This window comes from Thamnophis elegans, chromosome 1 (assembly GCF_009769535.1).
Source record: "Thamnophis elegans isolate rThaEle1 chromosome 1, rThaEle1.pri, whole genome shotgun sequence".
NCBI classification, from domain to species: domain Eukaryota; kingdom Metazoa; phylum Chordata; class Lepidosauria; order Squamata; family Colubridae; genus Thamnophis; species Thamnophis elegans.
The window spans coordinates 78,837,472-78,860,369 of record NC_045541.1 but is presented as its reverse complement, the minus strand read 5'-3'; the positions used below and the strand labels follow the sequence as shown (position 1 = coordinate 78,860,369).

Genomic DNA, 22,898 nt, shown 5'->3' with positions numbered 1-22,898 from the left:
CCATTTGTTTTCTATGCAAAGAGAGTTAATTGGAAAAAGCATTTAATTTGAGATTTCTGCCTTTGCAGTCTGAGTCAGCAAACCTAAGAACTGGATTCCACTGAATGCTTACATCTCCTAGTAATGCATTTCTCCTCCATAAATGTTGGAAAGGAATGGAAAGAAAAGTAGAATGATATTACTTTGGCTAAGCTAGGCAGCAACGTTTTTAATCCCCCCCCCCCTGATGCATTTTCGCTCTTAAATTAACTGTGGAAAAAAATGATTTGATTCATGACTGCATTAGGAATCTACTCAACCGAAGCTCCTTTGTCACAAATTAAATAATAATCCCAAAGTCAAACATGATTTGTGAAATTAACATTTATCAAAGAAACACTCCCCGTGCTGCAATGCTGTCTTTGGCATCCAAAATATCAATCTTCATTCATAATATGCCTAAGAAACCAGGCCACTAGCACTGCAATTAAGACATGATGTTTGATGGAATGCTGATCGACTAACCTGAGACTAATTTGTAAAGGGGGGTGGGGGAGATTGTGCCGTGTTGCATTTGCTGGCAACATCGGCATCCCCCTCTTAAACCTGAACTTTACAAGGTATGAAATTACTGACACATAGCTTTTTCACCCCTCCACAGTCATACTCCATTACTGTATTATCCAAAACTCATTAATTGATTTATTATGTTTCCACATTACCAATCATATCAGCTTGTTTTAATAGCAAGCAATGGCCTTTAGTATAACATTGATGTAATTTTCTTTAAATTATCACCATCAATCAAATTGCAATATTTTTATACTTTGACAATAAATATCCTTCATCTTAAGGTTCTGGGGTATAGCTGTCTGAGAAGCATTTTATTACCCTATCTTACAAAGAGATAAACTGAAATTTCAGCACCCCAAATCCTTAGATTTACACAACTAGTATGCAGTGCTATCAGGTCTAATATTTTCAAAAGTGATTGATAGCTTGACCACAATGCATTTTTCAAACATAATTTATGGACTTTAGGTGTTTTTTTTTTAAATCTCTTGCTATGATTTCTGTTGGGGATGAAATGATATTCTAAGTAGCACACACCAAATCAGTATGGAGAAAGTCTCCTATCCCTTAAATCTAATCAGTGGGGAACAAATGTCATATATGATAATAAATCCCCAAATGACACTGTGCACAGTGTCAATCTAGCCTGTTTTGTGATTCTGGGGGGAAAAACACAAGAAAGTATAGAAGTACCTTGATAATAAGCGCATTTATTGTGGCATCAATCTTTTGTAAAGTAAAGCCCAATTACTTAGAAGCACTATCTAACATTGCCAGGATGGCTCTGTAGCTGTTGTGCTGTACATGGATATGAGAAATCTTGATTCCAATCCGTGCTCAGTTGCTATGATACAGCATAATCTGCTTTATAGGGTCAATGTGACTGTATGGCTAATTATTACGCATTTGAAAAAGACATGTTGCAAGGCACATTGGTATGAGTAGAGCAGGCCTGCTCAAAGCAGTAAAGCAGTTTTGTCTAATGGAAGGTTTTAAGATAGGGACTGCATAGAACTGCATGCTGTTTGTTCATACTGTATATTGGCTTGTGCAGGCAGCTGGAGAAAGTCTTCAAAGCAGCGGCGCTGAATTTCCATAGGAGACAGATATTTTCTTTTAAGAAAAGGCCTCTTCCCAGTGCTTTGTGCAATCCTACTACAATGAGATTCCAACTCAGACTTTCATGATGCAATTAACTTGTTTTATTCATAGAACTTTGTAAAGTTGCCTTCCATTTTCAAACTGCTTGTTCCGAGTGCTTCTTCTCTTATTTTTCTTTCCATTAAAAAAAAATCAATTGAGAAATGAAGATAGAAGAAAAGCCCCTCTCCCAATATTTGGTAACATTCAGTGAGAAAGTGGGTAGAGCCTGGAAACCAAAGAAGTTAACAAGGTATTAAACATAGAACATTAAATGTTGTGGCCCGGCAGGAGACGTTGGAGCTGCTGCCAGACTCCGACAGCGAGGGGTCTTATGAGTCAGCCCTGGAGGAGGTGGAGGACCCTGGACAGGGTGCCGACTCTGAGCAGGGCGAGGAGAGACTGGTTGGCCACCAGGTGGCGCCGGAGCCTTGGATCAGGGGGGAGGAGACAAGAGGGAGTGCTCCAGAAAACACCTGTGAGTTGTTCCGGGATGCACACCGTTGAAGGGCTACTCGGAGGCAAGAACAACTGCGTAATTATAGGAGATGATTACGCTCAGCTGATGCTTATTAAGATCCTCTCCTGATTATAAAAGAGACTGCTTGTGCCATGCCCTTTTGCAGAAGTCAACGTTCACGATTAAGAGAAAACAACTTGGTGAATTGGATTGCTGTCAGAGCTTGTTTGCATTGCTGCCTAGGTTTGTAGGACTTGCTGCCAGAGTGCTTATCTCTTTGTTTATTTTGGGCTTGTAGCCAACGAGAGTCTGAACTGATTAAAAAACATTCTCATTTACATTTGTTTTGGCTTTCGTTCCTGGACGGAGGAGGGGGGGGGTCAGAACAATTAAACATGTATTTTAGTGCTTTTTTTGTGGGAGGAGCTACAAGCCAGTTTCGGCTCCTGGTGACTGCCTAGGACAGGGGTGTCAAACTCAAGGCCTGCGGGCTGCATCTGGCCCATGGGGTGTTGTTTATATCAGGCCTGGAATTAACAAAGGACCATCCTGCAGTGCCTCTGCTAGTCAAAATGGAACTCGGGGTGATGTGCGCACCCCCTCCAGCTCTGTTTTCACTGGCAGTGGGGTGCAGGAAGCCCTCCAGGCTGAAAATGAGCTCCGTTGTCGCTGGCAGAGGGCTATAAAGGCAAATTAAGACTAAAAACAAAACAAAAGGAGAAATATTCCCCCTTTTGCATTTGAGCATGGGAGAAGGGACAGGGAAGGAGAAAGGGAAAGAGGAAAGACAAAGAAAAAGATGGGAAGAGAGCAAGGAAGGAAAAATAAGAAAAGAGAGGAAGGAAGGAGAAGGGAGAAGGAAGGAAAAAGAAGGAAGGAAGGAAGATTATAATGTTGAGGGAGGGTCTCAGGGAGGTCCTGCCTTAGCACTTGGCCACCACATTTGCCTCCGACATGAGTTCCATGGTGATGCCTTCCCCGGTCATGCCATTACCCCCAGCCATGTCTCACGCTCCCACAGACCGCCAAGGTCAAACACAACCCTGATGCAGCCCTCAATGAAATCAAGTTTGACACCCCTGGCCTAGAATAATCCCTGCAGTCTTCTTAGCAAGGTTTCAGAAGTGGCTTACCATTGATTCCTTCCTAGGAGTGAGAAAGAATGACTGGCCCAAAGTCATCCAGCTAGCTTCATGACTAGGGCAAGACTAAAACTCTCAGGCTCCTGGTTTAGAGCCTGGTGCCTTAACCAAACCTTAACTCTAATTCTAAACAGACGTGCCTAATGTTGTGCTTTTAATTTAGTATTCTGTTTTAGGAAATGCACAATATAACTGTTAAAAGAACATTGCTATCACCTGTGACTAGAACATTTTGCTATTTGCAATTTTCTCAATAAGGTTAGGAAGGAATACACACACACACACAAACACACACACACATTCTGATATTAAAATGTTTTTAGTGGGTGACTATGTACTGTCTCTCTAGACTTCAGTTACTCATCTCCAGATTATACAATGTTTTTACTTTTTACAGTACAGCAGTACGGCAAATATGAAGGTATCATTAACTATAAACTATTGTATATTGTTTATAGCTACACTTAAAACAATCCAGGAACAGACAGATAAGTCACATGTGTCTATATAAACAAAAAGGCTGAGAATATATATATTTTTCTGTTATTTTTCTGGAGTTACCTTGTGGTAAGATGGGCAGCCTATAAATTTTATAAATAAATAACATTATTTTTTTCTGGTATTGCAGTTCATTGTTGAAAAAACTTTCAAGAGAGGGAAAGAAAGAGAGAGAAAAAATGAACTGCTTCATCTTCTACAGTTAATTTTTGAATTTATGGATCAATTTTGTTTCATAACAATTTATTGTTCTAGTTGTATGGTTTATATGTGGTCATTACTTCCATGCCATATTCTCCCTTGGTTTAGCAATCTAATTTTCAAGGAGATGTGATATTTTAAAGGCTACCTACAGCCCAGCTAGGTGAATTTGGATCTTGCTCACTTCTTTGCTTGTCATAATGTTGTGAATGTTTGCATTTATTTTTGTATTTTGCACACAAGAAAATTGTGTATGTTCCAAATCAATAGGTGATGCCTGGTGATGAGATTTCTAAGAGAAAATTAGCTTAAAACTCCAGCTAGAGAAATCAGTGATCACCCTATGTTGAAAGGCAGATGAGAATGGGAACACTGCTTGTGATAGCATCCCAGTGGGGGGTTACGACCAGTACGTCCCGGTACGGTGCTCCAAAGGGCCCACCTCCCCGCCCACCCTCCTTACCGGTATTTGAGCTTTGGCGCTTCCATGTATGCACATGGAGCATATGGCACCTGCATGATGCTCCGCCGAGCAGCTGGAGCATCGCAGAGGCATCGCGGAGTGTCACAGGTCATAAGTACGCATGTGCATTCTGCATGCATGTGCACACTTGCAGTGCGCATTCATGTAGTGGGCCCCGGGCCCCATTCCACTGTACCAGTTACAACAGGATCCGGAAACCACTACTGTAGCATCGCACTCCTTTTGAAAACTCAAGTTCATAGTTTGGATGTAGTTCTACATTTATCTACTTCCAGGTTTTATTTTTCTTATAACAAAAAGCCTAATAGTGCAGTTAAATAAATAAGTAATAACAAACAAAAATATAATAATGCATAACAAAACTTCTCTAAAACCTATAAAGTGAATGCAATATTAATAAATCTTAAACTATCAACAATTAAGACATTGTGGTCTAGTACAGAGGTGGTATTCTACCGGTTTGGACTGAATCACCCTAACCAGTAGCAAAAATTGCAGTTGGCTACGCCCACCCACCCCTGGTTCTATGGCATTCCATTTTTTTCGTCAAAAGTGCATGAGTGGAAGGGTCTATGTGCTCACATTTGTGAACCAGTAGGGAAGGTAAGTGCATACCACCCCTGGTCCAGTAAGAAGATTAATCTTGAACTCTATTCCTAGTTTGCGAGTAGGCAGAAGTCTCATCTAAAGCTGGTGCACTAGCTATACCTCTTTCTGGAAATAATACTGTACAGTAGTTCCAATCTGGCTTTGCCTTAACTACATCCCTCTGGATTACTATGACCTCCTTTGTAGGGAGGAACTGATTTTGAATAGGATTCAGAAATTTCAATGAGCTCAGAATACTGCTGTTAAACTACTGACTGGGAATGACTGCAGGGAATATGTAAAATCTCTTGTTAAAATAACTCCACTGCCAATTATCTATGGTGGGGGACATAAGACATTATAACCTATGTCATGCACCTAGGCAATTTGAAAAGCTATATTCCTCTTTAGAAGTCTCTTGAGGCTTTTGATATTCTGCCTGGTGAGCGTCAAGCTTTATATATATATGTTTTTTTTTATGGGAATGCAAGGTAGTAATTCTTCAAGCTACTTCATCTGCTCAGCTAAGTTGCACTGTTCAATTGTTTTTATATTTAATGTTTTAATTCTGTTTTATTTAATTAGAATCCACAATCTCAGAAAATTAGAATATTACATGCAATCAATAAAACAAGGATTGTACATAGAACAATATTGGACCTCTGAAAAGTATAAGCATGCATATGTACTCAGTACTTGGTTTGGGCCCCTTTTGCAGCAATTACTGCATCAATGCGGCATGGCATGGAAGCTATCAGCCTGTGGCACTGCTGCGATGGAAGACCAGGATGCTTCAATAGCGGCTTTCACCTCTTCTGCATTGTTCGGTCTCATGTCTCTAATTTTTCTCTTGGCAATGCCCCATAGATTCTCTATGGGGTTCAGGTCAGGCGAGTTTGCTGGCCAATCAAGCACAGTAATCCCACGGTCATTGAACCAGGTTTTGGTGCTTTTGGCAGTGTGTGCAGGTGACAGGTCCTGCTGGAAAATGAAGTCAGCATCCCCATAAAGCTCGTCTGTGGAAGGAAGCATGAAGTGCTCCAAAATCTGGTAGATGGCTGCGTTGACCCTGGACTTAATGAAGCACAGTGGACCAACACCAGAAGATGGCATGGCTCCCCAAATTAATAGACTGTGGAAACTTCACACTGGACTTCAAGCATCTTGCAGTGCGTGCCTCTCCATTCTTCCTCCATACTCTGGGTCCTTGGCTTCCAAATGAGATGCAAAAGTTGCTCTCATCAGAAAAGAGGACTTTGGACCACTGAGCAACAGACCAGGTCTGTTTTTCTTTAGCTCAGGTAAGATGCTTCTGACATTGTTTGTTGTTCAGGAGTGGCTTGACAAGAGGAATACGACATTTGAAGCCCATGTCCAGGGCTTCAAATGTCTGTGTGGGGTGACTCTTGATGCATTGACTCCAGCCTCAGTCCACTCCTTGTGAAAGTCCTCAGCACTTTTGAATGGCCTTTTCCTGACAATCCCCTCCAGGCTGCGGTCATCCCTGCTGCTTGTGCACCTTTTTCTTCCACACTTTTCCCTTCTTAACTTTCTATTAATGTGCTTTGATACAGCACTTTGGGAACATCCAGCTTCTTTTGCAATTACCTTTTGAGGCTTTCCCTCCTTATTATGGAGGGTGTCAATGATGATTTTCTGCACAGCTGTCAGGTCAGCAGTCTTTCCCATGATTGTGATTCCTACTGAACCAGACTGAGAGACCATTTAAAGGTTCAGGAACCCTTTGCAGGTGTTATGGCTTAATTAGCTGATTAGAGTGGGATACTTTGAACCTAGAATATTGCACCTTTTCACAATATTCTAATTTTCTGAGATTGTGGATTTGGGGTTTTCATGAGCTTTTGCGCAATATTCTAATTTTTCGAGTTTCTCCTGTAAATTGTAAAACATGGTAATAAAATTTAAAATATCTTAATATATTTTAGATATTTCTGGCCATAGTTACAATTCTTTCATTTGTTGCTAGTAAACCTGGCAAAATTCTGGAATTCAAATTCCCCTAAGAAAGTGACAATGGATGTATTCATTAGTCTCACTAAATCAGTAAAATAAATGGAGTCAGTAAAAATAAATAAACAAAACATCAATATTGCGGGGGAAGGAGCCAAAAAAAGTTCTTAAAATCTTACATGACATTTGATTATAATACTTCTTTTAGCTTTGAGAAATATACTCCTTTTCAAATTCCAGAGCAGATCTTCCCAGCTTGATGTCATCATAAATTTAGATTAACTTTCATCTGAAAGTTACCAAACTAGGGAATTCTGCTTTAGAGAAATGTAAAGAACAATAAGAGTTTTGTTAATTTATCAATGGTGGAATTGACAGATTTTGACAAGTTTCAATTGTCAATACATCCATGGGTTCACTGAGTGATATTGAAAGAGTCATTCACTAGTCTGTTTCTGTTGATTTGACTGGTCTACTCCACATATTGAAATGTTCACTGTCCTTCTATTCCCAATGTACTATATTATTCTTTAATATGTTACAGGCCACCCAAAATCACTGTGTGTGAATGGGTCTGCTATATAAATTTGTTTAATAATAATTAAATGTCAATGAATAATACCTACAAATATTTTTTATTTTCATAAACGTCGTGCAGCTTTAAAACGTGGGGATGTTCTATCAACTTCAAGATGGCTATTTCCCGTTCCACCTAGAAGAGAAAAGGATACAAGAGATTAAAATCTATGTCTTAGATTATATAGCAATGTTACGTCTACCATCTTTCACTAGGTCAGTAATAAAATAATGTAGAAAGTAGATATTCAGTAAACGTGACCAGTTGACAAAAAAACTAAAGGTATTTGCTTATTTTCTATTAAACTTATGCTAATGTTCATTCAAATGCATATAAGATTTAGTCATATCAGAAAACCAAGAGAGTCTTAAAGTCCCTTGGCACAAATATATATGGCAGAAGCTTTCAGAGACTAAATCTCGTAAATTGCAGGAAATTGTATTATTAACAATAAAGTATATAGAGAGATATCGAGAATAACAATAATATAAAAGTACAATAATTGTATCATATTTACAGAAATAATTATGATTCTCATGGTAAATGTTCTTTCAGTAAGCACAGTTTCCAGAAATTCAAAGATTCAGAGCAGCGAGGCTGTTTTACATAATGATCCAAAGTATAAATGGTTCATGAACTGCTGGACTCAAACTTCCCCTGGATAATCTGTGATACCTTAACAGAATTTAAAGCACTATTCAGTGGAGAATAGTCTGAGGCCATAACTGAGATTTTCTGCATTTTTAACTAATTCTGAATTCTATAACTCTCATTTTTCATTGTCAGAATATTTTAAAAATGCAAATTATAAACCATAACTAGAAGTTTCTCATTGTCTTTTGTCTTTTCTCCCATGCAAGGAAATTACATACATGTCTAAGGTTTTCTGAGCTTATATACAAATCAACAAAAAGACTATAGTTTCAATACCAGAATCCTGAAAAAAATTAATATTCTTTAATGCAAACCATTCTTTGGAATGCTGTATTAAATCTCAAACACTACATAATGTATGGAATTGTCATAAAATAGGATACCTTGTTGAACAATCTGTAATTTTATGAATTAATTCTTTCTGTGCTCATTTAATTTGAACAAACACCATTTTCTTCAATATTGAGTGTTCTTCATTTTGTAGCCAAGTCATGAATGGTAGATATTACAGAATAAATTAATAGACAATAATGAAAGGTTAATAAATTGTCCTGGAGATGGAATTTGAACCAGACTATGCCAAGAAATAAGAAATTCCAATGAAAAATATGAAGAGATAGAGAATTTTTGAGAAGATTTATCTAACATTATTGTAATACTATATTCATGGAAAGGACCAAATGAATATATGTCGGACCTTGATAAATGATTATGGCATTGGAATAACCATCAATACTAGCCCTTTGTGGTAAGACCAAATCAGGAAGTAAACACTACAAGAAATACTAAAATTAGAATTGCATTTATACAAATGACAGCTTCTTGAAAGCCTGAGAGTATTTTCTTTACCTCCCTCTTCTATCAAGAAGAATCAAAGCAAGATAATCTTAACTTTTCTTGTCTCACCTTCCTGAACTAAGTTCATGTTTACCTGGGCCAAGTTTACTTGGGCTAAGTTCATGCTTTCTCAATGGCTGCCATATATTTTCTTCAAGGCAATCTCCCTTATTCCTCTACATCAATAAAGATGAGGTAGGTTAACACTGCAAATAAGAGAGATCTGAGGTGGAGGAGGAAGAGGTTCAAAGCCCCATCTTCCATTTCATCAAGGTTCATCTCAAAAGCTGCTTCCCATGATTCTTCTGTTACTTGGCCAATGACAAAGAGGACTGCTTGGCATGTACATGTACATTCTGAATTATGGTGAAATGCTTACATTGCTAAAATAAAACTTTTAAAATGTATTGATAGTCTCCTGGGATTTCTGGGTGGTGTTTGCCAAGATTGTTCAATTTATATATAAAAGATTTTTAATTCTACAGGAGAGGGCAAGCCTCTTATCATGACATAGATACTAGAATTTTAAACAAAATCAGTAATATAATACTATACCTTTGGCAATTTTCTCTGCTGAATAAGGTGCTCTAAATTAATTCTGCATTGCCTTTTTCATTGTTACATAACTGGAGCAAATGAGGATGGTTGGTACACTTATATAAGAATGAACCACTAATGCTTTAATCACAGTCTGATGAACTGAGAAGTAAGGCTATACAAATGAACAACAGACTATTAAAGTCAGCAGACTAATATAGAATTAGGGGAAAAAACATGAACTCTGAATCCAATAATGCTCTTGCTAATCTGGCATTTTTTTTCCATACAATTTTCTGTATCAGGGCAACCTGCATGAAACTAGAGACATTAAAACAGATTGGATACCATTTGGACAATATAGTTGTATTCTGTCTCAGTAGCCAAACAGAAGAATATGGCTATCTTCTAATCTAACAGATACACCATGAGAGATTCTAAGATGTGGTTACTTTGAGGGCATCTCTTCCTCCCTCCTACATCCAACTCGGGACTTCACAGTTTCTTAATTTGGGCTTCTCTTTGGAATGTGCTGCCTCCTTCCTAGGCAGCTGTGATGTTGCTGAAAATTTGCCCCTACTCCTTCTCCAAGTGCATATTTCATAGCAATGTGTTAATAGAAATATTCACAACAATAAGATCTACTTATTTTATCTGCAATAATTCTGGGAATATAGGTTAATATATGATTTGTCCCAAAAGCATATAGAGGATTAAATGGAAAAAAAAATATGGAGCTTTGAATTTGGATTTATCTCATCCTAAATCAAAATTCTTTTTTTTTTTTTGCTTTTTGCCATTTGTATAATTGTATATGATTTAAAATACTTAATTCTCTGTTTAAAATGTCTTAAATCCAAAGAAGGTGAAACTCACCAAGTTTCAAATGAACCTCACTGTTTTGAAAGTCTCTAATATCCATAAAGTGGTTACTCAATATTGCACATGATTAGAAAGTGAGTATCAGTCCCTAGTAGAGGCTCTGCCACTTCTGAGAACAAAGATGTCATCTCCATTACCTCTTGGCACTGAAACCCATGGGAGATCTGTTTTATTGAGCTATTCAGAGCACTTTTGGGTGGTCTCCTGTTTTCTCCTCCAGAGAGCTTTGAAGGAATAGTCTACTCGCTGATGTTTATTTTTCAAAGCAGTCACTGTCTCCACATCTTTAATCACCCATGTCTCACACCAGAAGACCAGATTGGGCTCAGCCAACTGGAATACCAGAGATATTTGGAATATTTGGTTACTTTTATTGTAAGGTTTTAAAAAACAAGTATATAACAATATACTCATTGGAAATTACTGAAATGGAACCCTAGCCCACACTAACAACAGAGGATTAATGAAAGCTGCAAATGGACCCTAGATGGAACTAGAGAACAAGGCAGAAAAGAGTTACCTGTATTTTTTGGAGTATAAGATGCACCGGAGTATAAGATGCATCAAGGTTTTGAAGAGGCAAATTTAAAAAAAGGTATGTAGGTAGATAAAGGGATAGAGAGGAAGAGAAAGACAGAGAAATACAATAGGTAGGTAGGGAGAGAGGGAGAGAGTAGTTAGGTAGGTAGGTAGAGGGATAGAGAGAGAAAAATAGAGATAGAACTTCAGCAGATATGTAGGTGTTTCTGCAGGTACAGCACTTGATCAATGTAATTCTCATCAATCAGTTAAAGAGCTTTCCAAAAGGAAAAAAAAAGTATTTACACTCTGCAAACCTCCCAAAAATGCCTCGTTTTTCATGAAAATGGGCCCATTTCCCCCCCAAAAAAGCTTGAATATCCTTGGGGGGGGGGCTTGCAGAGTGCTCCTGGGGGGGGCAAAAATGAGCAAAAAACAGCCATTTTTTGCAAAAATAGGCCCATTTTTTGTCAAAACAAATTGCGTGCATAGCCTTATAGAGGATTATAGAGTGCTGCTTGGGGCTGGGGGGGGGCAAAAATGGTCAGTTTTTCGCTCATTTCTGCCCCCCCCCAGCCCCCAGGAGCTCTCTGAAAGCCTCCATAAGGGTATGCACGGCCATTTTGGTGAACGGGCGGGGCTTTGGGAAGCAAAAAAATGCTGTATTTGGTGTATAAGACGCACCCAGATTTTCAGCCTCTTTTTTGAGGAAAAAAGGTACATCTTAAACACCAAAAAATACGTTAAAATGACTAAGCTGACTTTAACTTTTTCTTATCATAAAGAAGCTAAAAAAAACCTGGACTGAAGTATTAATATCTCAGAAAGGCTATAAAGTTCAGTGGGGAAATTGTTATATGATGAGAAAAACCTAAAAAAATCTGTTACCTCACATAAAGAGTTTGAACAATGGAAGTCAACTAAATTGAGATTACCAAAATGGAAATACAAAAGATAAATCAAGGAAAAGGAATAGCTGCAACAGGAAACCCTGAATGATGCCTCTTTATGGGATATAGAAAGCAGACTGGCAAAAACTTTAAAGACTCCTTTTGAATGCTGAAGATTGATGAAAGATATCAAATCCTGCAATACTATTGAAAGATCAAGATTGTGAAGAGCAAAAGGAAGAAATGTGAAGTTTGATTATTTGATCAGGAATAAACTATTTGTATATTTCTGGCAACTCCTAATGATCATTTTCTTGAACCAGGACTGAAATGAGTTCTGAACTGCATAGATTATGAGGAGAATATTATTTTTTTAATTTGCAATTTTAAATGAGAAATTTTGATGGAACCAAAATTTGTAAAAAGGTGACATAGGGGCAATCCATGCAGCCATTGTCCAACATTCTTTGTTGATCTTGGACAAAATAAAGTGCTTCTATAACTCTTCACCAGTCATCTAGCATCTTTGGTATCTTCCCGGCTTGGAAACGAGCCAACTGGGGTTGGAAGTGTATTTTCCTCCAACAGACCATAATATTTAAAAAGAAAAATAAAAGAAAAAAAATCATGATGTGCCTATTGAAAAAAAACAACCAAAGCTTAGAGCATCACTGACAAAGGAATCTGGCTAATATTATATCTAATCAAAACAACATTAGGAATTTTATTTTATCTTTGCCTCGCAGCATATTGAAGAGTCATTACTTTTGAAACGCCTCTCCTGCTGATGGCTGTGGCATCATGTCAACCTTAAATGAGTGATGCGATGCTATAGTTCTTTCAGGGTACTTCTTAGTTACTGTCTAAAACCCTGAGATGAATAGGCACACAAAAGCAAGATTTATGGCTTCAGTCACTTAAGAAGCCACAGTTATAATATTTTAAAATGTATTTGCACGAGCAAAAAGAAAAACAGAAGATAAAGTAATCAAATATAATATCCCATGTTTTTAATTAAAATACTCCACTTTTTTCATTACAGTTTGAGTATTTACAAATCAATAGCAAGATTCCTTCTTTTGCTTCTGGTTTAATTTTCCCCTAATCCAAACGTTTTAAACTGTAAAATGTTTTCATTTTAAAAAATGTATTTCGCTTCAGAGATGCAACTTGAAATAGCCCGTGTTTCTAAGTTTTTTAATTTATCAGTAGTCTACAAATATTTATAGAAAAAACAAGTGTCTCCAGACCAATAAAATACCAGCTCTTGATATTTAATCTGTATTTAATCTGATAGTTGAGTACAAAATAAAAAAAATATACATGAAATACTACCATGTTTCACCAAAAATAAGACAGGGTCTTATTTTATTTTGAACCCCCTGAAATAAGCATTTGCCCTTATTTTTGGGGAGGTCTTATTATTTTTGAGATGCAGGAGGCAGTCACCTCATGGCTGCTGCTGCGTTGCAATAGTTTCAGGGAGGGCTTATTTTCAGGGGAGGGCTTATTTTAGCACATGCACTCAAAAGCCCAATTGGACTTATTATCCAGGGAGGTCTTATTTTCAGGAAAACAGGGTATTACCCAAGCAAAGCCTCTGAATGAAGGAATTCCATATAGATTTTGCAAATTACTAAGTAAGTGAATCTACACATCTTGAATTTTAGGGAATTTTAAATAGTTTACTAATACAGTCCAGTGGTGGGTTCCGCATCCTGGTACAAAGTGGCTGGGCGTCCACCACATGCACATGTGCAGCACGCGTGCAGTGCGCACATGCATACTTACCACCCACAATGCTCCGTGATGGCTCCACAATGCTGCAGCTGCTCGGCGGAGCATCGTGCAAGTACCGTATGCTCCGTCCATGTGAGCCCCGATTGGCTCAAATACAGATAAGGACAGCAGCTGGGGGTGCGGGCCCTCCGGAGCACCATGCCGGAACGGTACCTGGTGGTCCCAGCAGTCATATCCCACCAGTGGTACAGTTAGACAGCACAAAGTTTGAAAGCCACACTTTTCTTTATCAGCTGAGAGCCACAGGGGAAAGGTGTTCTGAAGGAAGACCCGGAGGGACAGGACTGAGGCAATACAGATCATAATTCAAACAGATTTATTAACAGCTAACAGTAAACCAACAGCTCTGAACCGGCAATAGGGAAAGCTTCCATCTGACAGACGAGGCAACCAATCGGGACGCTCCATTCTCCCGCTCTGGATGTCAAACCTCCAGCCAATCAGGGACGATCTTGCATCGGCATGTTGGCGAAGCCACGGACATAACAAAAGGATATTATCAGACAAAACCAGGTTGAAATGTTTATATTTTTCCACTTGGTGGAAATTGGCTGGATATGTGATGCCTATTGGTAAAGATACTTTCTCCTTTGTATTTCCCACCTAAACCCAGCTGAAAACCGCATCACTTTTGATGGTTTGCAACCAATTTCCATTGGCATAATCTTTGGGGCCTCCAGAGATCCCAAAAAAGAGCTTTGAACTGTTAATATCTAATGTTTTCTTTTTACAAACTGGGAAGGATCTGAAAATTCCTATGCTTGGAGAAAAAAAAAACTGAATATGGGAAAGAGATTTGGGGGGAGGAAAGGGAAGTGGAGTGATTATCTGGCTGATGCTTGTCTGCTTGCTAGTTCTGGAGAATAACTTCTCAATGGGACAAGAACTGTGGCCAGAAAACAAAGCTGCCCTTGGTGGCAGGTTACTGATGAAGTTATTATTGAAAGGGAAACTCCAAAGGGGACTGCCTGTTTGGAAGTCCCTTAGAGATTCTTTTGGGCCAATGGCACAATTATAAGTTCATGAAGTCCTTCCTCAATTGGTTGAATTGATTGATGACTTTCCACACATTGTTTATATCAGTCTTGACCAGTACAAAGAACTCTATGTGGGACTATGCTTGAAAGAGGTCTGGATGCTATAGCTGGTGCAAGATACAGAGGTACTCACTAATGAAAATATAGGAGTGTGTGAGACTTGTATTGAAAGATCTGTTTGGTTGCCAGTTGTTTACTGAGTACAGTTAAGATATTTTGGTTATCTTTTAAAATCCTTTTAAAATCCTTACTATAGTCAGATTCTATACAAAGGGATGTGGTGCCTCAGTGGCTAAGAAGCTGAGCTTGTCGATCAGAAAGCAGTTCGCATCCCTAGTGTCGTGTAATGGAGTGAGCTCCCATTACTTGTCCCAGCTTTTGCCAACCTAGCAGTTCGAAAGCATGTAAAAATGCAAGTAAAAACTTAGGAACCACCTTTGGTGGGAAGGTAACAGCGTTCCGTGCGCCTTTGGCATTTAGTCATGCCAGCCACATGACCACGGAGACAGCGCTGGCTCTTCAGATGGAGAAATGGAGATGAGCCCCCAGAGTTGGGAACGACTAGCACATATGTGTGAGGGGAACCTTTACCTTTTACCTTATAGTCAGAGAGTTTATGTAAAGGACCATCTAATTGGCTGCTTCAATGGCCCTGCTGAAAATACCTCTGCTGCCAAATGCCAAAAAGACAGCTTCCTGAATTGGTCCTGGGCTGTGAAATAAATTTGTCCAGGAGCTGCATTCAGTCCAACTCCTTCAGTTTTAGAAAATGTCTATGCCAAACTGGTTGCATCAAATTATTTTTACCATTATTGTTTGCATTAATTTTAGCTTGGGGGCTAACCTCATTAGATTTTATTTATTTACTTAATCAAATCTGTATGATGCATCTCCCACAGGGTGACTCTGGGTGGCATACATGTATATTTGCCTTCATTCGGAAAAGAATTCTTTCTTACCAATTTTCTTCTTCCTAACTGCAACCCAAGCTTGCTTCAGGAAGCAAAACTTAATGAACTTTACTTTTCCAATTATGACATAACACTCAATTACTTCAACTGAGTACTTTAATCCAGGGGTGGGCTACAGGGGTTTCGCAGGGGTTCAGGAGAACCTCTAGCTAAGATTCTGTGCAGTTTGGAGAACCCCCAAATCCCACTCCTGACTGGCCCAACACCACCCCTCCTCTCCCAGGAGTGTCCATGGAGCCTGTTTTGGATGCAGGGTGCATGAGGAGGCTCGGGGAGGGCAGAAAACGGGCCTATTGGAAGTTCAGGAAGGCTGGAAATGGCCCCAGAAGGTCTCCGGATCCTGGAGAGGCTGTTTTCGCCCTCTTGGAGGCTCAAGGAAAGTCTCCGGAGCCCGGGGAGGGCAAAAACACCACCCACGCCATGGTGCAGGAGGCCGACTAGGCCATGCCCACCATGGCCATGCCCACCCAGCAACCGGGCAGAGAACCCCTTGCTAAAAATTTTGAAGCCCACCCCTACTTTAACCCCAGAGTTGGGTGGGGCCCAATTCTTCTGGCCTTCTGGAAGACTGTCAAGACCTGGTTCTGCCAATTGCCATGGCGATCTAAGACCAACATGCAATCCTGGGAGTGGTTAGTGGCTTGAGGGAGATCCCTCCACTTCTTTACCTTTTAATTTTTAACTTCCTTTTAATTCTGCTTTTAACAGTTTAATGCTGTTTTTACACCACTGTATGTTTTTTTTTTACTATAACTGCCCAGTCACTTAGGTATGAAGGGCAATTTAGAAATATGATAAATAAAATATTAGTTGAAAAAATGCTTTTTAAACCTTTCTATTTTTCCACAATCTCCAAATGATGGCTGGAATGGAATTTGGGAAAATAAACACATCCTTCTTAACCTGGACGTCTGGTTTTAAAGACAGCAATAATCCTCAAGTTGCCTTCAGGAAGGGAAGCAGAATCATTGGTATGCTGTTAAATTGTGGCTGACAGTGGTGAGTTTTTCAATTAGTGCAGTCATTTACTTAATGGAACAAACACCACCTGGGTGTTTAACAAACCCTAGGCAACTTAAGTGTTTGAAATGTGAAACATTTTCAGTTGTCTCAGCTGCAACTAACAATGTCTATGGAATGTCTAAGAATCAGATTAATCCTAGGGTCCTTCTGTATTGCTAGGTTGGAGGGTTCTGTCCAGCCATCTTTGAACTGCAGTAAACCATACCAGCATAACATTTGCTGTGGTCCCATATAACATTTATTGTAGCTGTTTCCTGTCACCTAACCTCCTCACTCCCACCCACATTGAATAGGTAGCAAGCACTGCCTAATACTGTGAGGCTGTCCTTAGGCCAGGGGTGTCAAACTCGTGCCGTCATGTGACATATTGTGACTTCCCCCCTTCATTAAACTGGGAGTGGGGGTGGCCAGTGCATGACGCATCCGGCCGGTGGCCACAAGTTTGACACCCTGCCTTAGGCATTTGAGCTGTGGTAGTACAGTGGTTAGAATGCAGTACTGCAGGCTATTTCTGCTGAGTGCTAGCTGTTTACAATTTGCTAGTTCAAATCTCACTAGGCTCAAGGTTGACTCAGTTTTCCATCCTTCCGAGGTGGGTAAAATGAGGACTCAGATTGTTAGGGGCAATATGCTGACTCTATAACCCACTTAGAGAGAGCTGTAAAGCACTGTGAAGCGGTATTGCTATTTTTTGAATAAGGAAAAACACCACCACCAACAAAAAATTTAACAACAATATAGTCACAGGGTGAGTCAATAGGAAGAACATATCTTGGGAACATGGTAATAGATGTTGCCAGGATATTTTGTGTCTTAGTTGTAAGTATTATAAAAAGCCAAAAACTACCCTACTTGGTCATGCATAACTGAATGGAATATTCAATACTGAGTTGTAATAAAATGTTTAGAAACTATTAATAGCTGGAAAATTACTTCAAGACGCAAAGCAATCTTGTCTGAGTTTTATCCTGTCTTTATTTTTATAAATAATTCAAGGTGTTGAACATACCCTAATACTCTTTCCTCCTCCTGTTTTCCTCACAACACCCTTGTAAGGTAAAATGGGCTGAGAGAGAATGCCTGGCCCAAGGTTACCCAGCTGGCTTTCATGCTAAGGTGGAACTAGAACTTATAGTCTCCTGGTTTCTAGCCTGGCACCTTAACCTCTAGACCAAACTGGCTCTCAGTATTTTCTACTAGGAGTAGTTTCCAAATACTCTCTATGGTCTGATTCAATCGTTATAATTATTTTGGATTAAACAAAATAGCATTTAAATCTCACGTGAGTACACAACTTTCATCTAGCATAACATAGATCTTAAAAATCCATTTCTAAGCACGTCTAGCAGTCAAAGAGGACTTTCAGAATTGGCCCATGCTTTCCTGGTGACTTTTGATAAGTGAATGCTTTCTCTCTGAATTACATTCCATATCTGTGTGATAAAATAGTTGGAAAAATTATAATAGTTATCCCCCTGGATTCTATTACCTGGGGACAAGAGAAATGAGACTCAGCTCAAATTGGAAAAGCAACATGAGTATAATAAATTTAAACAGTCTTTTGTCTTTGCTTCTTTCAAATGAAATCCCTACCTGGATTGCAGTTATCCTGTATAAGTAAGTGAATTTAATACAGAAAGCCAGGAATAATGACAAGATCTCTATCCAGATTGCTGTGAAAATTGATATAAAGTTGTTGCAACTCTTTTACCATTCTAGGGAAATGTTACAGAGAATTCATGTAATTGAGCAGTTCTACTCAAAAGCTTAACGAATAGCTGTGATTCCTCAATTATTTTTATTGCAGCAAATGTTTGCTTAAGAACAGGATTTCACATTTCCAAGGAAACATCAGTGGCTGGTAATTCAGGCTGCAGTAAACCACCAATGACTTGCCTAAAAGAACAGAATGGCAATGCATATCATCAGCAAACCAGGACTGCTACACCTCTAAATAAAACATAACTTTTACAATATGGGATACCACAGTGAATCCTTCCTGTCCTTTGACAGCATTTGGAATCACTTTTATGTTTCCTTGCAGTGAGAAACTTACATATTGCTGTTTGTTCCAAGCTGTGAAGGGCAAAAGAAAGCAGGGCCCTGCGGAGCCGAATGCTTTCATCCAGATAAAATTACAACAGAACAAACCAAATCTCAAACAGTTAAGCCAAAGAGAAGCCCTAGAAGCCTGCAGTTTACAGAAATCACGAAGCCACCGCTGCATAATGTTAAAAAGACTAATGTATCTGCAACTATAAAGCTAAGTATTCTCCTCGCACATATGTGCTAGTTGTTCCCGACTCTAGGGGGTGGTGCCCATCTCCGTTTCAAAGCTGAAGAACCAGCGCTGTCCAAAGACGTTTCCATGGTCATGTGGCTGGCATGATTAAACACTGAAGGCGAATGTAACGCTGTTACCTTCCCACCAAGGTGGTCCCTATTTTTCTATTTGTATTTTTTATGTGCTTTCGAACTGCTAGGTTGGCAGAAGGTGGGACAAGTAATGGGAGCTCACTCCGTTACATGGCACTAAGGATCCAAACTACTGACATTTCTCATCTACAAGCTCAGCATCTTAGCCACTAAACCACCATGTCCCTTACTTACAACTGTACCTAAGTCCTAAACTCAAAGAACGTTTTCCCAGTCAAGATCAGAACACTTTTCCCCCCCACAACAGGCTTTTATACAGGACACATGCTGAATCAAAATGGATTTAAAGGAGACACAAAGGCATACCGCTAGGTTTGTGACCTTGCAGGTAACAATTAAAGGTTTTTAAGAACTAAGCAGGGAGCTGATTAGTTAAATAGGATGCTTCACTAGCTCTGCTAATGACAGAGACTAACCCAAGGGCAACACTACCCTTAGCAAGAGAAGTGCAAGATCTTCATTTCTGCCTCTCTTCCCAGACCTTTCCCTTGGTGATGTTGGCTTCCTATTACTATAAACTCATTTCACACAGACGCACCTCAATGAGAAGGACGGTACTTAAACGGGAAGGACGGTACATTTCTCCATTCAATCTTGTGACCCCCCTTTGAATGACTGTAAAGGGCTAATGCTTTGAGGGGTCGGTCTTTTATTACATGCAATTTTTATGTTAACTTTCTTTGCAATTTGTGACTGTCTTAGCATAACGAAGATGGAATTACAACACTGCTATGCAGTGAAAATGGAACCTACCATTACTTTATTCCACCCTTTGCATATTTGCAACTTCCTCTTCTCTGAATGGTATTCAACTGAAATGCTATTTTTATGATTCAGGGGAAAGGCAAGGGGGAAAAAAACCCTCTTCCAATTCATAGGAATTGTTAATTAATTTAAAATTAGGAAAAAATTGTCCAAAGAGATAGAGGCAGTCATAAGGTGACCCATTTCCACTCACTACACTTCAAGGATAATCTGTTCATTTTCTGGTGTTTAATACTATCATGCATTCTCAGTCCACCCAGTCGAAATAATTAAGTTTCCTTTTTAAGTTTGTGCCTAAATTGCAAAGTAATTGTTATCTTTCAACGTCTCAAAGCTGCTATAGGAAAAAGTACAGAGTGATGCAATACTGTTTAAGTGTCTGTTAACCTTTTGCCTTATGCTGTACTTGTAGTGGATCTGCAAAACTTTTCTGCTCCTAAACACATAAAGTACTGGGAAACAGCTTACAATGGGAATTTATGAAAGTTAAATTGATGGTTGCACTAATTCAACAGTCCATCCCATTCATGTTGTTTCTCAAGACTTGAAAGCATTGAAAACAAAAAAAAATTATGAAATTAGAGATGTGATGCCTTGGAATAAATAAAATCAAACAACTTAATCAAGTTTCCGCGCTAATACAGGATGTAATTTTATCGTAACAAATGTTTTAAGAAAACGGTTTGCCATTTCTAACTCCACTTTATGTGGTTGTTATGACTGCTACATAATACAAAATTACATTTGACAGTTTACATTACAATCATAGAAACAGTATGCCTCTATAGAGCAGTCACCTGTAGTGCATGTCTCTTTAAATTGCAAGCAGGAAGCACTGATAAAAACTGACAACAAATGGGATTTTTCATTCGGCATGCAGAATAATCTGCCACCCAATGGTACATAGCAAATTAAACACCTGATATATAGTTCCCCGACTATATTTAAGTGAATTGGGTTCTCTGGAGCGGGAAACCGCTTCTGTTTCCAATAAAATACCTTCAGTATCAGTAGTGTTGCAAAAGGTAACGTTGCTCTATATCAATTAATTTATTTATTTTTTACCCACTTATCTTAACCAGATTTTTTTTAAAAAAATTGAGCCAGAACTAGCTATTTCATCTAATCTATGGGTAGAATTACTGAAGGAATAAGTACATATATTTCATCATACCTTTAGCCTCTTACTCATAATAACTGACTTGCAGATAGTCCTCAACTTATAACTGTAATTGAGTCCAGAATTATGGTTGTAAGTTGTGATGGTCAAAAAGTGGCTCACCATATGAGCTGGCTTGACTTTAGGACAGCATCTGGCTTTCCCGGGTGCTGTTATTAAGTGGACAGAGAGAAAGAACTGCCTGTTGAAGTAGGGGCAGATTAGCTCCCCTCTGTGCAGAAGAGAACGGCAATGGTGGGACTACAGGAGGGAAAAAAACTTTGATCTTTGTTTTTTCTCTCTACTCCAGTGGTTCCCAAACTTGGCAACTTTAAGACTTGTGGACTTCAACTCAGAGCTGGCTGGAGAATTCTGGGAGTTGAAGTCCACAAGTCTTAAAGTTGCCAAGTTTGGGAACCACTGCTCTACCCCAATACTGCAGTTCCCTTCTTGCCTGCTAGAGAAACTCCACCCCAGGTGGGGAGGAATCTCTCTAGCAAGCAGCATTTTCACTGTCAAAGATATTGACTGAAAAATCCAAAGTCCAAGCAGAAATCCAAACTTGGATTTCAGAACAGACCTTTTTCAGTCAGCCCACAGGAACCAGCCAGGTGGCAATAGCTTTGTGAAAGCAATTTAGAAGATTCTTTCTGTCAAAATGTGAACACGTTTCCTCTGTCCTTGTGACGCAGCTTAATTTGGAGGGCAGGTTAAATTGTTAGATAGTAATAATTCAACAGTACCAAAATAAAGAAGGATAGACAATATGTGGAAGGAAGTAAATTAATCTGGAACAGTGATGGCGAACCTTTTAGGCAATGAATGCCCAAAGTGCATGCCCCACCCAAATGGCAAGGTGCGGGCGCATGCGTGCACATGCACCGCGCATGTGTAGCAGAGACTCAAAACAGAGCTGGGACGATGACACACGTACCCACAGAGAGGGCTCCGCGTGCCACTTCTAGCACATGTGCCATAGGTTCGCCACCACTGATCTAGAATTTGCAATTTAATTTCCCCCCAACTCTGAGTAATAAGATTTAGAGAAGGCAGAGTTTTAAGAATGTGGTCATGGTTATTTTCAGTCAAAGAATACAGGGACAGGTGGAGAAGTCCCTTACCTTTTGAAATCCTATGACAAGGTAAAATCTGGACAAGTACAAGAGTTGATGTTCTCAACTTTATGGTACTTCACAGAACGTAAAATATTTTAATTTCCTAATATGGGAACCAAGCAATACCAAGCATTTTTATTCACCTTTCATGAAAGGAAAAAAAGCACGTGGAAAAAAGCTGTAATACTCAAGTGGTTCATTGACATTGGTCAAGGAAAAGAACACCACCACCACATCCAGGGCTTCTGAGAAAAGCTAAAGGACAGCATATACACAATCAAAAACTCCAGTCTGCATTTTTCTTTTGCTTTCTGCTATTAATGCAGGGAGTAATGAGGGGAAAAGGCAGAAGTTTTCAGCTGAAACTGTGCCATGTGGGCTCCTATGCATGATGAAGCCAGGTTGACCTAGCTTTATTCCTCTTTCTTAATGGGGCTTTAATAGACTTTGTTACCTGGCAGCTTCCCATACATAAAATATTTTCATTTTTTTCCCCTGTTGGTATCCTAGACCAATATTTCATTTTTATTTTTTACATTCATTGCATCAAACCAGTGGACAGGAGGGAAATGCTTATATAAAAAGTGTTTACAAAATAAGATGCAAAAAAAAAAAAAAAACCATGAGAGAGGGAGAAGAAGAAAGAAAAGAAAGAGAGGG

The 22,898-nt window shown here is 39.1% G+C and overlaps 1 protein-coding gene across 1 annotated transcript in view; it reads right to left on the bottom strand.

Annotated features, from left to right (window-relative positions):
* Positions 1-22,898, bottom strand: part of BRSK2 (BR serine/threonine kinase 2) — a 458,442-nt gene that overhangs the window by 150,166 nt on the left and 285,378 nt on the right. Inside the window, exon 3 of the mRNA XM_032222893.1 lies at positions 7,663-7,748. Within this exon, the coding sequence (XP_032078784.1) occupies positions 7,663-7,748 (86 nt within the window). The remainder of the gene's footprint in view (positions 1-7,662; positions 7,749-22,898) is intronic.